This window comes from Molothrus ater, chromosome 9 (assembly GCF_012460135.2).
Source record: "Molothrus ater isolate BHLD 08-10-18 breed brown headed cowbird chromosome 9, BPBGC_Mater_1.1, whole genome shotgun sequence".
Taxonomy (NCBI): domain Eukaryota; kingdom Metazoa; phylum Chordata; class Aves; order Passeriformes; family Icteridae; genus Molothrus; species Molothrus ater.
In genome coordinates, this window is record NC_050486.2 from 3,563,235 (window position 1) to 3,575,869 (window position 12,635).

Below are 12,635 nucleotides of genomic sequence, written 5' to 3' on the forward strand. Positions count from 1 at the left end.
CATACCCTTTAGCCTAACTGCTGTACAAAGATGAAGACATCCTGTATGGTCTATGCTTATACATAAAAATCTTTTTGTTGGAAAGAAGAGTGCTGCTGTAGATATTAGAGATATAACAGATTATTTCAGCACTAGAGAGCAAAGAACAGTTCTGATACAACTGACTGTACACACCCAAAACACCACATGGTGTAAATTTAATACAGAAGTAACACATGGATAGTTAATCTGACAACCTAAAAATACACTTACAGTACATATTATGTGTAGCACCAGCATTTGTTTACTAGCATCAGATATTCAGTATAATCTTTTCAGCTCAGAAAGGAGACACGTTCCACAACAGCTGTTCTACACATGGCAGCAGGACAGAAGTGTGGATCAACACACACACAGCTCCTTCCTTTTGTAGGCACTGGACACATGATCCAAATGCCTTTTAATTGGATCTCTTCAATAAAGCTTTTAAAAAAAAAAACTTGAATTTCCATAAACAGCTTGTTATGCTTGCCAAAATTAAAAAAAAATGCTAGTGTAGATTAAAAGTCTGTGGAAATTTAGCATTAATTTCACAGACTGATGTGAACAGTGCAAAAATATTTGCAAAGTAATTTTACTGGAAAGGAGCATCTCTTCTTTCTGAACTATTTTTTATGAGTGATTCCATAAAAAGTCCTCAGTAATTTATCGAGTTGTACAAGGAAAAAAGACAAATTGGTTTATTACTGCACAGATACCTACAGATTTAAATCTCAATGCATTTTCCTTCAGTCTTAAATGTTTTGAGCAAAGAGAAAAGTTACTCTTAATAAGTAAGCTCTTACTGCAAAACTAGAGGTTCTCTGGGGTTTTTATTTTCCATTCCCTTCCATTTTGTTCACCTGATCTCTTCCCCCTTCCCCTACTCAGTCAGTCAGAGGCAATCCAAGCTTACAGCACTTCACTGTAACCAGCCTAGCAAATGAGAAAAGCACACTTGGGCATCCTACTCCAGCTCACCCAGAGAAAAGAGCTGCCAATGGTACTGCAGTTTTTCAGAGAGGAAGATGAATAAAGATTGTGTCTTGGAGCAGTACATTTGAAAACAGAAACCAAAAGTGGGTTTTGTCCTTTTAACCAGGAAATTGTACTCATTCATGCAACCATGTATAAAAAAGCCACAAAATTAAACAAAAGTTATTCTAATGGAGAGTTTTCTTTTTTCCTGTTTCAAAGAAATGCTATTACTTGGCATTCTTTTTGGTACTGTTTTTTTATTAGAAGTATTTGAATGAGAGAACTGGGAGAAGGACTAATTTTGTTGTTGTTTTAGTGTTCAGTAAATTCCTCCCGTGGAGAGAATTACAATATATTCAACACCCCTTCCTTCAATTTTTTGTTCCCATGACTTTGTAGACTCGTACAAAATATATTTCTCTGCCTCTTACAGAAAGTTTTGTGGCTTAATCAATTCTACTTGTGGCTCACCTTTTAACTGGAGTGCAATATCTCTGTAAAGCTCCCGACCAATACGAAACTCGTCTGTATGCCAGATCTTTCCATCTGGAGCACGAATCCTTGTTTCAGCAGGATTGAAACCTGAAAGTAAACCATTCAAGAGTTGAAAATAACTCCATAAAATGTAAATACAGCTTTGTTAGAGTAGAAGGGATGGGAAACTGCCAAGTAAAAAAGTAACTGTGTGAATATCTAATGCTAAATTAGAAGAAAGCAATACACCAGTCTGCCACTTGCTCACAGTTGAAAAACAGCAGAATGGGTGAGGAAAAGATTATTAAAAATGTGAAAGGCTTTTTCAATAAGCTCTGAGACCATTAAAAAATTTATTGCAATCAACCCAAACACCAATATAGCAAGCTTCTTTTTATAGTAATTCTAATAAGACACAGGAAAAATTTCAAAGGAATTCACACTTCTGTAATTTAGCAAGAATTTCTTTTTATTTGTGATCTGTGATCATACCATGCACCCCCATACTGCCCAAAGAGAGCTATGAGCCAGGTCCACGCTTTGAAACGTTGCTCAGTGGATTGAGCTCTGCTCCCTCACCCTGCACACCCAGCAGGGAGGGGATCTGCACCTCCATACCTCTGTATGATGGAGCAGCAGGCACAGCTGTCACCTTCCTGACCTTGGGAGTCACCGTGTTCTCCGCGTTAGTGACCACGACAGGCTGCTCAGCATAGCCCAAGTGCTGCCCTCTGCCACTGAGCTCCTCAGAATGCTCCCACTGCTTTCGGATCCTCTCCTTCAGCTTCTCCAACTTGGCATCGTGCTGCCGCTGCCTCAGGATTTCCAGCCTGTGAGCACTGCAAATACTCGTGGCAGAAGGGGAAGACACTTTCAGTTCACTGTCCTGGGACGTGATACTCTGAGAAGCTCTAGTGCTACTTTCATCTCCCCTGGAGCTACTGGTTTTTTCTTCTTCCAGTCTTGAAAGTGCTGCAAGCCTAGGAAATGGCTCGTGACTGTGCAAGGCGTTGATTGTGGGTCGGTCATTCAGGTACCTCACGATGGTCTCGTCCGCAGCAGAAGGGAAGGGGCTGTCAAAGGCTCTGCTGTGCCGGTCCCGCTCGTCCCGCTCTGTGTGCCAGACAGGCTGGCAGTTCACTCTTCCCTTCTGCTTCACTCAGCTCCAAACTAGACAGCAGCTGCTTGGCCTCAAGCTGGCTAGAACTGTGGTAAGACAGAGAATTATATAAATTCCTGATGTAAGAGAAGGGGGGAAAATTCACCGTCAGAAACACAAATGTAGGACCCTCAACCTCAGCAATCAGCACATGCATCAACTAAATGAATGACTTCCTCTACCCTGGCTCCACTTTAAAGGCAAGCTCTTTTAAAGTCTGACCACCTCATATTTAATAGTGCAAGTCTGATCAAACAGAAAGAGACTTCTGTTCAAAATTTCATTTGTTGCACTCTCTGTCTGAAAAGAATATATATAACGTTGAAGACTAGGAAATCAGCAAGCAGTAATGTCACCCTTCAATTTAAAAGAGAAAAGCCTTAAATAACAAGTACAGACTTAAGAGAAGCATAATTAGTACATGAGCTATTCAATTAACAAAATTGGCCCAAATCAGGGGTCAGTTAACCCCTGTCACATGCAACAAGGAGGATCACCTCACAGCTGACTCAAGTAATGGAAAGAGACCAAAACTTAGGTGTCAGGATAATAATCATGTTCTATGGGCCCTTCTGTGTTCTGTACCACTTTTGTTCCATGAGAAGCTGTTCTTATAGGAGTTTCTCACATTCACAAAAATGTGACTTTAGTACTAGCTCTAGTACTACTATTACTACTCTTACTCCACACTGTCTTGGTAACACCTTTGGGAACATATGCTGAAGAACTAATGAAACTAAGCTGGAAAAGCAAAAGGAAACACTCTTTTTGGTTCTTATTACTGAAACTAAATACCTATCGAACCCATCAGGTCACTAATGCCATAGGCATATCACTTGATGGCCTGGTCCCATTTCAAAACAGTTGACTTTAAACTCATATTCACTAAATAAAAAATAAATTTGTAATATTTACTAAAAAAGTCCAACAACACGTGCTGTCACGTGGGTAAGTGATGGGAGGAAGCAAACCAATTTTTGAGGAGGTGTCAAAACCACCACTGTTAGCTTAAATCTAATCTTAGCACGTAGTCAGCTGTCCCAGCACTAACCTGTACGAAGCCAATGGCTCACGGAATTCCACACGACTGCATTTTTTCACGTTGCTCTCCAGAGTGGTTGCTCGAAGAGGGCTGCGTGAGGACTTCTCCTTGCTTGATTTATTCTGGCTGGAGGAGCGGGAACCTGAAGCAGAAAGCAAAGAATACTCTGTGTACCCACCTCTCCAGAAAGAGAAAGCTCCTGGGGCTGTATCATTGACATTGTCTTTCTTGGGTTTGAGCAGCTCTCTCTTTCAACAAGCTGATTTCAACAACCAGGAGCAAGGCAGTAAGTGCTTGAAACAATGACCATACTTAAAGAGAGATAATAATGCTTAAAGATTAATTAGAAGCAATTAAATCTGTGAAGTTGGCTGTGTTGCCACTAGAGGTCGATCTGTCTGGTCTTCAGTAGCACACTACCAGAATGCTCTTAGTATATAAAATGAGGGCTTATTTCCTAAAAGCAAATGCTCTCCTTCAGTCAGATAACAGAAGCATCAGATTTATCAAACTTCCTGTCAGAGTGGGATAAGCAGTGCATGGGGCAAATCCTGTCATCCCCTCTAACCAAGAGACTAGGATAGAACACCCTCCATCCTAAGCTCAGTGAAGGAAACACCAGTTTCTTCTGGGCAATTGGAGTGTCAGGAATAAAGACCACAGGCAGGAGACAAGCTGGGGGCAGGGAGAACCCAAGCTTTCCCAGAATGCAGTGGCTTTCTGCTGCCTTACACATTCTCTCCTCAATAATACATACCCTTCCTGCTGCTCTTCCTGCTGCCACTAGCAGAGGGCTTCTTGGCATCCATGACTGAATCAAACACAGCCGTGCTGCTGGGAGCTATTTCCAATTTGTTCTCTATATGACGTAGCTAGAATTGGAAGATAATGCAAATTAGAACATTGTTTTCTATTTTTAAGCTATATTTTTATTTCCCCCCCAAACATGACAAGTTTTTCCTCTTTCACAACGAGTCAAACTGCAGGCAAAAGCAACTTCACAAGGCTGACATTGCAAAACTGTATGGTCTTATGGCCAGAAACTACTATTAAGTTTTGTTTAATAAGATTATCTAAATTAGGTTTTGTTGCATAGTTTTCTTCCCTTAAATAGGCTGTTTTGAAAAAATTAATAACATGCCATTCAGAGACTTAATGCTTGGCCTGAATAAAATATTAATGCCACTTGGAAAAAAATCTGTAATACTCCCTTACAAATGGAGCATGATACAAATTCCACATGTAAAACCCCACACTGATGCTCAGCTACTGAGAAAAAAGAGGGACGTGGCTATGGGAAAGAGCTGAATTCCATGCAAACCCAAACTGCTTGGCCTCACTGAAGCCAGGTTTTAGACACTACTACATCATCTTATGCACCTAAGTTAATTCCCACAGAAATACAGCAACTGCAATGCTCAGAATGGAAAATTATTAAATACACTGGTGTTGTCCCAGTTTCTGACTGGTTTGAGTAAGCAGAGGAGAGGTATTTTTCCAAGTTTTCAGAAAAATGGGACATCATCACTTTGTTAAATAAGAAGGTATTAAGTTTGCTGTGGCAAAAGCTTTTCCTTGTGTGCAGAAAACTTTTTCCAAGATAAAGCAATGTTCAACATTTACATAATCCAATGGCTTTGTGCTATTCACAACTTTTTGAAGAGACAATCGCTAAGTAAAATATTTTTGTAAAAGCTTTTGTAGCCACTAACTGATTTGAAAATGAGTAAAAAAACCCAAACCTAACAATCCCAAAGGAACAAAAAAGAAAGTTAAAAAAAGTACTTACAGCAGCCTTAGTCTGAGAAATAGAAGCCCATGCTGCAGTTAGATCTTCCAGGGCAGAAACAAAGACATTAATTTCTCATTAGTACATGAAAAACAATGAAATAAAATGTTGCTTCAAAACAATTTTAATTCCCTTGCTAATCAAGTTATTTTCACAGCACAGTTCCCACCTGTAAATCTCCTCCATGAAAGACTGTTATAGTCAAGGCTCATCCTAGCAAAGCTATAAAGCATTAAATGTATTTACTGTAACATATTATGAGTTTACTAACTTAGGTTGAATGCATGACAACCCCTGAAATCAAATCCACCACATACAATAGAGGATGTTTAGAAGATAAAATGAAGCTGGTTATCTACCCCAACATAAATACTTTCTATTTTTCTATTATACTACAGTTTAACTACCTTTTTTTTCCCCCTTCCATTTTCTTCTTCAGTAAACTAAGCATGAACACATGGTCACTGAAAGACTCTACTCAAAACCCAAGCTCCAATTGGCAGAATTATGAACAGTAATCTTTGTGAACTGTACACCCTACAAACAAAACAGAAATAATGTTTGTGAACAAGCAGGGGGTACTAACCCAAGCCTTTTAATCTAAACAGACAGCACCTACTCTATAAGCAATTGTGCTCAGGAGGATGTAGTAGTGTTTTCCTCTATAAATATTTACTTCATCAGTTCCCCTCTTTTGTTTTCTAATGGTTCTTACAATCTAATGGTTTATAAAACACAACATCCTTATGTCAGAACCATGGAGAGTAGTAGTAACACCTGAAAGAAATAATCTCTTCCTCACAGTAAAAAACCTGCCAATTTCATTCCAGGCAAAATACAACACCACAAAGGAAAAGGGATAGGGAAGCAGCACAGAAACAACTCTGCTTTGACTTCTAGAGGTGGTGCTTCTTGTCCACAGAACACTACAGCTTCAAAGAGTAGGCAATTTTAAAAGGAACTGACCATACCACAGGAAATAATCAGCAATAATGTTCTCTTACAGATAAAATAATAATCTTTCTCTGCTTTCAAAACAGCTTCTGGAGTCCAGTTTTGTCACACTGGAGATCACACGACTGATCTCGAACCACAGGCCTAGCACGCGACTCAGTTGCTCTACAGACGAGACCTTTCTTCCTTTCTGGGAAGATTTTTTCAGGGAAGTACTGTCATTTTAAAATTTTTCTGTCCCCTCCTTTCCTAAATTTGAGTAATCATAACAGTAAAAAGCTAAACAATTTTTCCAGCTAAGGGAGAAAACAGTGCTGTAAAAGTCATCCTAGCAGAGATGCATTGCTGCTACTCAAGTGTCTTCACCACTCTGGAACTGAGCAACTGGCAGAGGCTCTTCCTCACTTCCTTCAAGAGCCAACAGTTCCCAATTTCTGCTCCTGCACTGCTCCTCCTCTACAGCACTTTAAAAAAATCTGTCTCAGTGCCATCTTGGCAACCATATCCCAGGCTGGCAACTGCTAATGCAGATCAGCAAATACTCCAGAGATCAGAGTACAAAACTGCTATCTGCAAGAAGGAAGCCACAGAACACATGCTCTTACTCCCAAACTGAGGCAGGAGAATGCTTTCTGGAACAATTCCCCAGAGTTTCAAACAGCTCATGACAAAATATCTCCCAAAACAAGGCAGCAGAACAGAGAAAACCCTCACCTCTGGTAGAATCCTTGCTTTGGTTATGCCTCAGATTTTGTAGAGGCACCTCATTAGACTTGCTGCTCCACATTGTGTCAATTTACCTAAAAAAAAAAGAGTCCTGTAAGAATCAAAAAGGTACAAAGTAAAAGTAAATCTGTCTTGGTCTAAAGAGAACATAACCTTGATCATTATGATGAATGTCTACCTCATCTGATGACTTCAAACCTTCATCATGAACAAGGTCAGATAACCAGCATGAAATCACAGATGTGGTCACAGCTCCCTGCAGAAACCACGTAATTCCATGGATAAAGAAGGGTTTGATTTTGTTCTCTGTCATCAAGAAACATTAACTTGATAAAAGGAGGCCTAGAGGCTGATGCAATTTAGATCAGAGTAACAAGTATTGCAGCAAGTCTGAAGAAGCCCACACTGGATTACTGCACACACAGGCCTAACAGAGACAGCACCACATGGCCTGAACCTATAAATGCTTGGGGAAAATATCCAACTCCACCAGTGACAGAATGAATGTGTCACCAACCTCTGGAAAAGGAAAAGGCACAGCAGAACTGCATGGCAGGACACCACAGCCAGGAAAGAAGACAAAGCTGGTGCCACCATTGTTTTTCTGTGAACTTTGAAGTTAAGACTCACAGTGAATCTAAAATTAGTGGAAACTCCTGGCCACTATCACTAAAGCAGTTTTTATAAAGGAGAAAAGGAAAAAAAAACCAAAAAAACCCAAACAAACAAACAACAAAAAAGTGTCCAGTACATGCTTACTGAGCTGTCTTCATAACACAATGACAACACTTCTGTTATGGAAAGAAAAAATCAGGCGACCACAGAATTCCAACAGGAAGTTCTAGACCTCTGAAGGAGTCATAAAAGCACCTTCTCCTCTCTTCTTTCATCAACTCCCAGATGTAATTTTCCTTATTTTTTAATTACTGAAAATTTCTTTTCCTCTTACTTCCCTACACTGTGTGCCATATAAAAAAGCAATCAAATATAAAGATCAATCTTCTGGTAAAAGTAGACCAAAATTAACACTATCTACTACTTCCTGAAACAGATTTTTGCCCATATATTTTGTGACAAGGATTTTTATCATATATGGTTTTAAGGATACTCACAGTGACAGCAGTAAAGTTTCACATTCAGTCATATATCCTGTATTTATAGCAGTAAGCTATCCCAAAAAACTGTTCTTATGCCTCAGGAAAAACTATCAATAATAAGAACACAGGTATTCAAAAGACCTTTAGTAGTGACTTTTTTTGATGAGTTCAAGTAAGTGTTTGAAAGAGTAAGGAAAGAATGCTTGAAAGAGTAAGGAAAAGGCATGTAAGCTTATATATGTAGGTACAGAAACACAAGTCCACAATAATTCAGAAATTCTAGAAAGGAAGGGTGGGTGTGTTTTTAAGTATCCAATAGTTATGGGCATTAAGCCAAGTGTAGTTAGAAAATTCTGCTTCTAGGACAGGTGCTGAAGAGCTCATTCATGCAGAACAGCACTTTGTGCCTCACATCATTCATGCTGTAAATCACAGCACTGCCCTGCCCTGGAAATCATCCAGCTGATGCCCTCCATTACTGGAGAAAAGAGCTGTTGGGCTAGAAATGGAGAAAATAAATATTAATAAAAATGAGGGAATTTTCCATAGAGAACTGCTGAAAAACACTGTATCATACCAGTATCAGTTTCTTGCCCAAACACTCATGTAACAAAACCCACTCAATATGTAAATTTAATTGGATAACTTCTGGACAAGTAAAAATCTATTAAAGGATTAAGTATCCATCTTCATGTAATTGCTTGGGATTTATTCTTATCATTAGAATGATTAGTATAGATAAGAAAATTTAATCAGGGACTATAATTGTTCCTTTTATTTTACATGTACAGATATATACAGTTTATTTTAGGAAGCCATGCAAATGTAGAATTGCAACATTAAACAATCTGAAATTGCTTGTTGATAGCTTTCATCCTGACACTCTAAACTGCCAGTCCTTGACCTGAGCTGAACAGAACTCATTCAGACAGTGAAACACTTTAGAGAACACCTGATACAGTGCACTCTATACACAGTGTAAGAGACACTGAGTTACTCCCCAGGTGTGTGCTGAGGATCACCAGTGGTCAATAATTCTATCTCAACTCCTTCAAAAGTCTCTAATGCCCCTCAGGAAAAGGCCATTCAAGCTCTCCTCCAAGCTGGGAAGAAATCAGAAAGCATCCTAAGGAACAGCTGCAGTACCAGCTCCAAGTGTGAAGTTTGAGCCCCACTGGCTTCAGAGAGCCCCTGAGATTCACTGGGCAGTTCTGCTTAGCTCAGGCTGCTGCTGACTGAAACAAAAGGAACATCAGAACCGAGCACTCTGGAGCTGTCTACACTTTCAGGAAGGCAACACTGCAGTCATTTTCAGTCCTGATGTAATCATGACTCTGAGGGTTTGGGGTTTAGGTGTCCCTCTCCCAAGCCTCTGGAAGGGTGGGAGAAATTTATAAGCTTTTCAAAACCTACATACAAATAAATTATAAACTTGGAATTCCTACATATTTCTAAAAGAACTTCTCTCTATTGCTACAGCTGACATGAATAAGCAGCACTCTATTAAAAAAACAACCCAAATACTTGTACAATGCAATACTCTGCCTCTGCATAAAGTTCAACCAGACAGAGAAGATTCTTTAACATTACCAAGAGTACAAAAAGGGATGGGGAATAAAAAAGAAATAAATCCAGACAGTTACCATGTCTGTTTATAGGACTTGCATGCAGGGTAATAGACCAGTTAAACACTAAAATAGATTGAAATAAATATTGATCAGAGAATAATACTAAGCAAAAAAAAATTATATCTTTTCCATCAATACAGAAGTTGTCTTGAAGTCCCATGAATAACTTTTAGATAAAATATGTAAAAACTAAAATAATTCTGAAATGATTGCTTCAAAGAGATCTTGTTCTGCTAAACTAAATCACCATCTCTATTAAATACTGACCTTAAGCAAAGAGACTGAGCTCAAAAGATGAAATGCCAAAGAACTTCTGAGAAGACAGCACTGATGGCACAAGGTTATCTGCAGGCTGGATAAGGCTTTGGGAATCTTAAGATTGCTGTAAAAAAGGTGGAAGACTGCAGAATCAACAGCACTAATCTGATGGTTACTGGATTGCTCCCTGGGACACACAGACATCCCACACAGGTCCATTCAAGGCTGGCTGGCCAAGCCCCTCCTTGGGTGAGTAAGACACAAACACCATTGTGTACTGATGTTTCAATCCCACATCAAGTGCCCATCTCATTCTTTATTCACAGGTCCAAAAAAATAAAAGTACACAAGAGACAGCACAGCAGAACTGCTACAGATGAGGACCTAAGAGGAAACACAACAGGAAACAATATACTCCAAACTGCTGGAAGAAACTGGACAGGGGGATGGATACAGGACCTGACAAGCACTCTCTTCTACAAACACTGCTCCTACAAGAAGACACTGAAGAGAACTGACAGATCAGAAAATGCATGAGAAAGCACCAAAAAGGAAGAAATGAAAACAAAGAGAAAACCACTGCCATGTAAAAAAGGAACATGAGAAACACAATTAATACTAAACATACCAAGGATGGCACTGAAAGGTACAACAGACAGCAAATTAAGGGCTCAACACAGCTAAGAGCACAGCATTTTAAAAACAGTGGGAGATATGAAAGCAGAATATGCTTACCAAAGATATATAAAAATGTGAAGAGATTAAAAACAAGACTGGAAAAAAGAGAAAGAAAATTGTGAGAGAAGCAGGATATAAAATGGAAGAGAATGGGAAAGCTAGGAAGGTGAGAGAAATGCAATGAACTTTTAAAGAACGGGCACAGAGAGCAGCAAAAAGAAGAAAAGAAGCTTTTGTATTGGTCCAATTATGAAGTTTTTCAAAGATCCTTGGTAAGGTTTTTTTTCCTTAGTAGCACCAACTTGGTAAGAAAAGGAAAGAGGAAACTCAGAAGTCAGGGCACTGAATCAAGGAAACAGGAGAGGAAACTGAATTGTGCAGATTCAGAGAAGGAAGACAATGTGAGCAAGAGATCACCCACTGCTGTTTTCACGAACATTTCGTGGTTATGGGGGAAAAAATAAACAAGTATGCACAGGGAACAGTGTTCCTCAAGACTTTGTTTCTTATAAAAACACAAGGGATACTAAATGAAAGGGATACCACAAAAGAAAACGTGAAAGTTTGCTAAGAGTATGGAATGAAACAAGTTATTAACATTGACTTCTATGGGATATTCTCAAATGTTTTATCCACATAGCGACAGACTTTGCTACAAACTGGGTACACAGTGCACAAGGACAACATTTTGTGCAGTTTAAGCAAAAATAATTCCCCAGTGCCAATAAAAGAAGCAATCTTCTCCTTTCTTTATGCCTGGGTGTCTCTTTGCCTTATTCAGGCAGAAAGTCAATGGGCTTATGTGGTAAAGCAAAGTGAACTGAGAGTCTGGTACAGGCTAAGAGAATTCTGCCCGGTGGTTTTTTTGCTGTATGAGTTTTACCTATGTCATATGTAAACAACACCTCCATGCAAGAACAAGAAGGGGTGAAAACACTGGTGAACAGTTGGATCAGCCTCAGTCCTGTACTGGCTGCTGCTCCCCAGGAGCAAAGTGTGAAGCTGCTCTTGCCTTTGCCTCGAGGAGAACAGAGGGGCTGGGCAAAACCAGAACCATTCATGCTCCTATTCCCAGTGGAGACAGCACTGGAGCCCGAGGGCACCCTGGCCAGTGCGTCCCAGTGCACCCACACCTCACACAGGGCACACTTGGCTGTGGAGGAAATGGACACAGACACAAATGATTATTTTTTCCTGTTTGCAAAAACATTTTAAGTTTCCAGGTATAAATACAAAGGTGACTTTTGAATCTTGAAAGACCCTGTGGAGCTGCTGTCTGTGCAGCTAAAACTCTGCACTGCTGGCAGTAACAGACAAAGGTGGACAGGCACAGGCAGACCCAGTTGAGCAAATTGTTTTGCTGAGCCAGTCCACTGAAAGTGATGGAAATTATATTTAAAGATGCCAGAAATACTTTCTATGTCTTCTCAAATACCACAAAATGCAATTTATTATGATATGCTTGAGTCTGGAATAAAAATAACATTAACCTACTCATTTTTCCAGAATCTAAGTCCTCACCATACTGCATTATCTCACTTAAATGAGAGTTAAAAATATCCATAATACATTGTTGTAAGACTTGTTTTGGTTATGTATATGGGCTTTAAAAATGTTTTTTGATACAAGAGTGACATAATTCTTTCTTTGGCCAGAGCATATTTTGAGCAAACTGCCTTTCAACACTATCAGATGCACACAATGTACTGACCTTCCTCAGGACTGAGGACAAATTCCAGCACAGCAAACAAATGCATGACATGTTTATCCAAAAAGCTCCACATCTCCAGAATCTACAGCTGACACTGCAGAATGAGGCAGGTGCTCCATCCAC

General features: G+C 39.5%; 1 protein-coding gene across 1 annotated transcript in view; it reads right to left on the reverse strand.

Moving 5' to 3' along the window:
- The window catches only part of CEP350 (centrosomal protein 350), a 70,138-nt gene that overhangs the window by 52,461 nt on the left and 5,042 nt on the right, over positions 1–12,635 (reverse strand). The window contains exons 2-8 of the mRNA XM_036387780.1: positions 7,129–7,214; positions 5,461–5,504; positions 4,429–4,543; positions 3,681–3,813; positions 2,653–2,706; positions 2,089–2,612; positions 1,468–1,578 (exon numbers count right to left, since the gene is read on the reverse strand). Of these exons, the coding sequence (XP_036243673.1) occupies positions 1,468–1,578; positions 2,089–2,612; positions 2,653–2,706; positions 3,681–3,813; positions 4,429–4,543; positions 5,461–5,504; positions 7,129–7,201 (1,054 nt within the window). The 5' untranslated portion in view covers positions 7,202–7,214. The remainder of the gene's footprint in view (positions 1–1,467; positions 1,579–2,088; positions 2,613–2,652; positions 2,707–3,680; positions 3,814–4,428; positions 4,544–5,460; positions 5,505–7,128; positions 7,215–12,635) is intronic.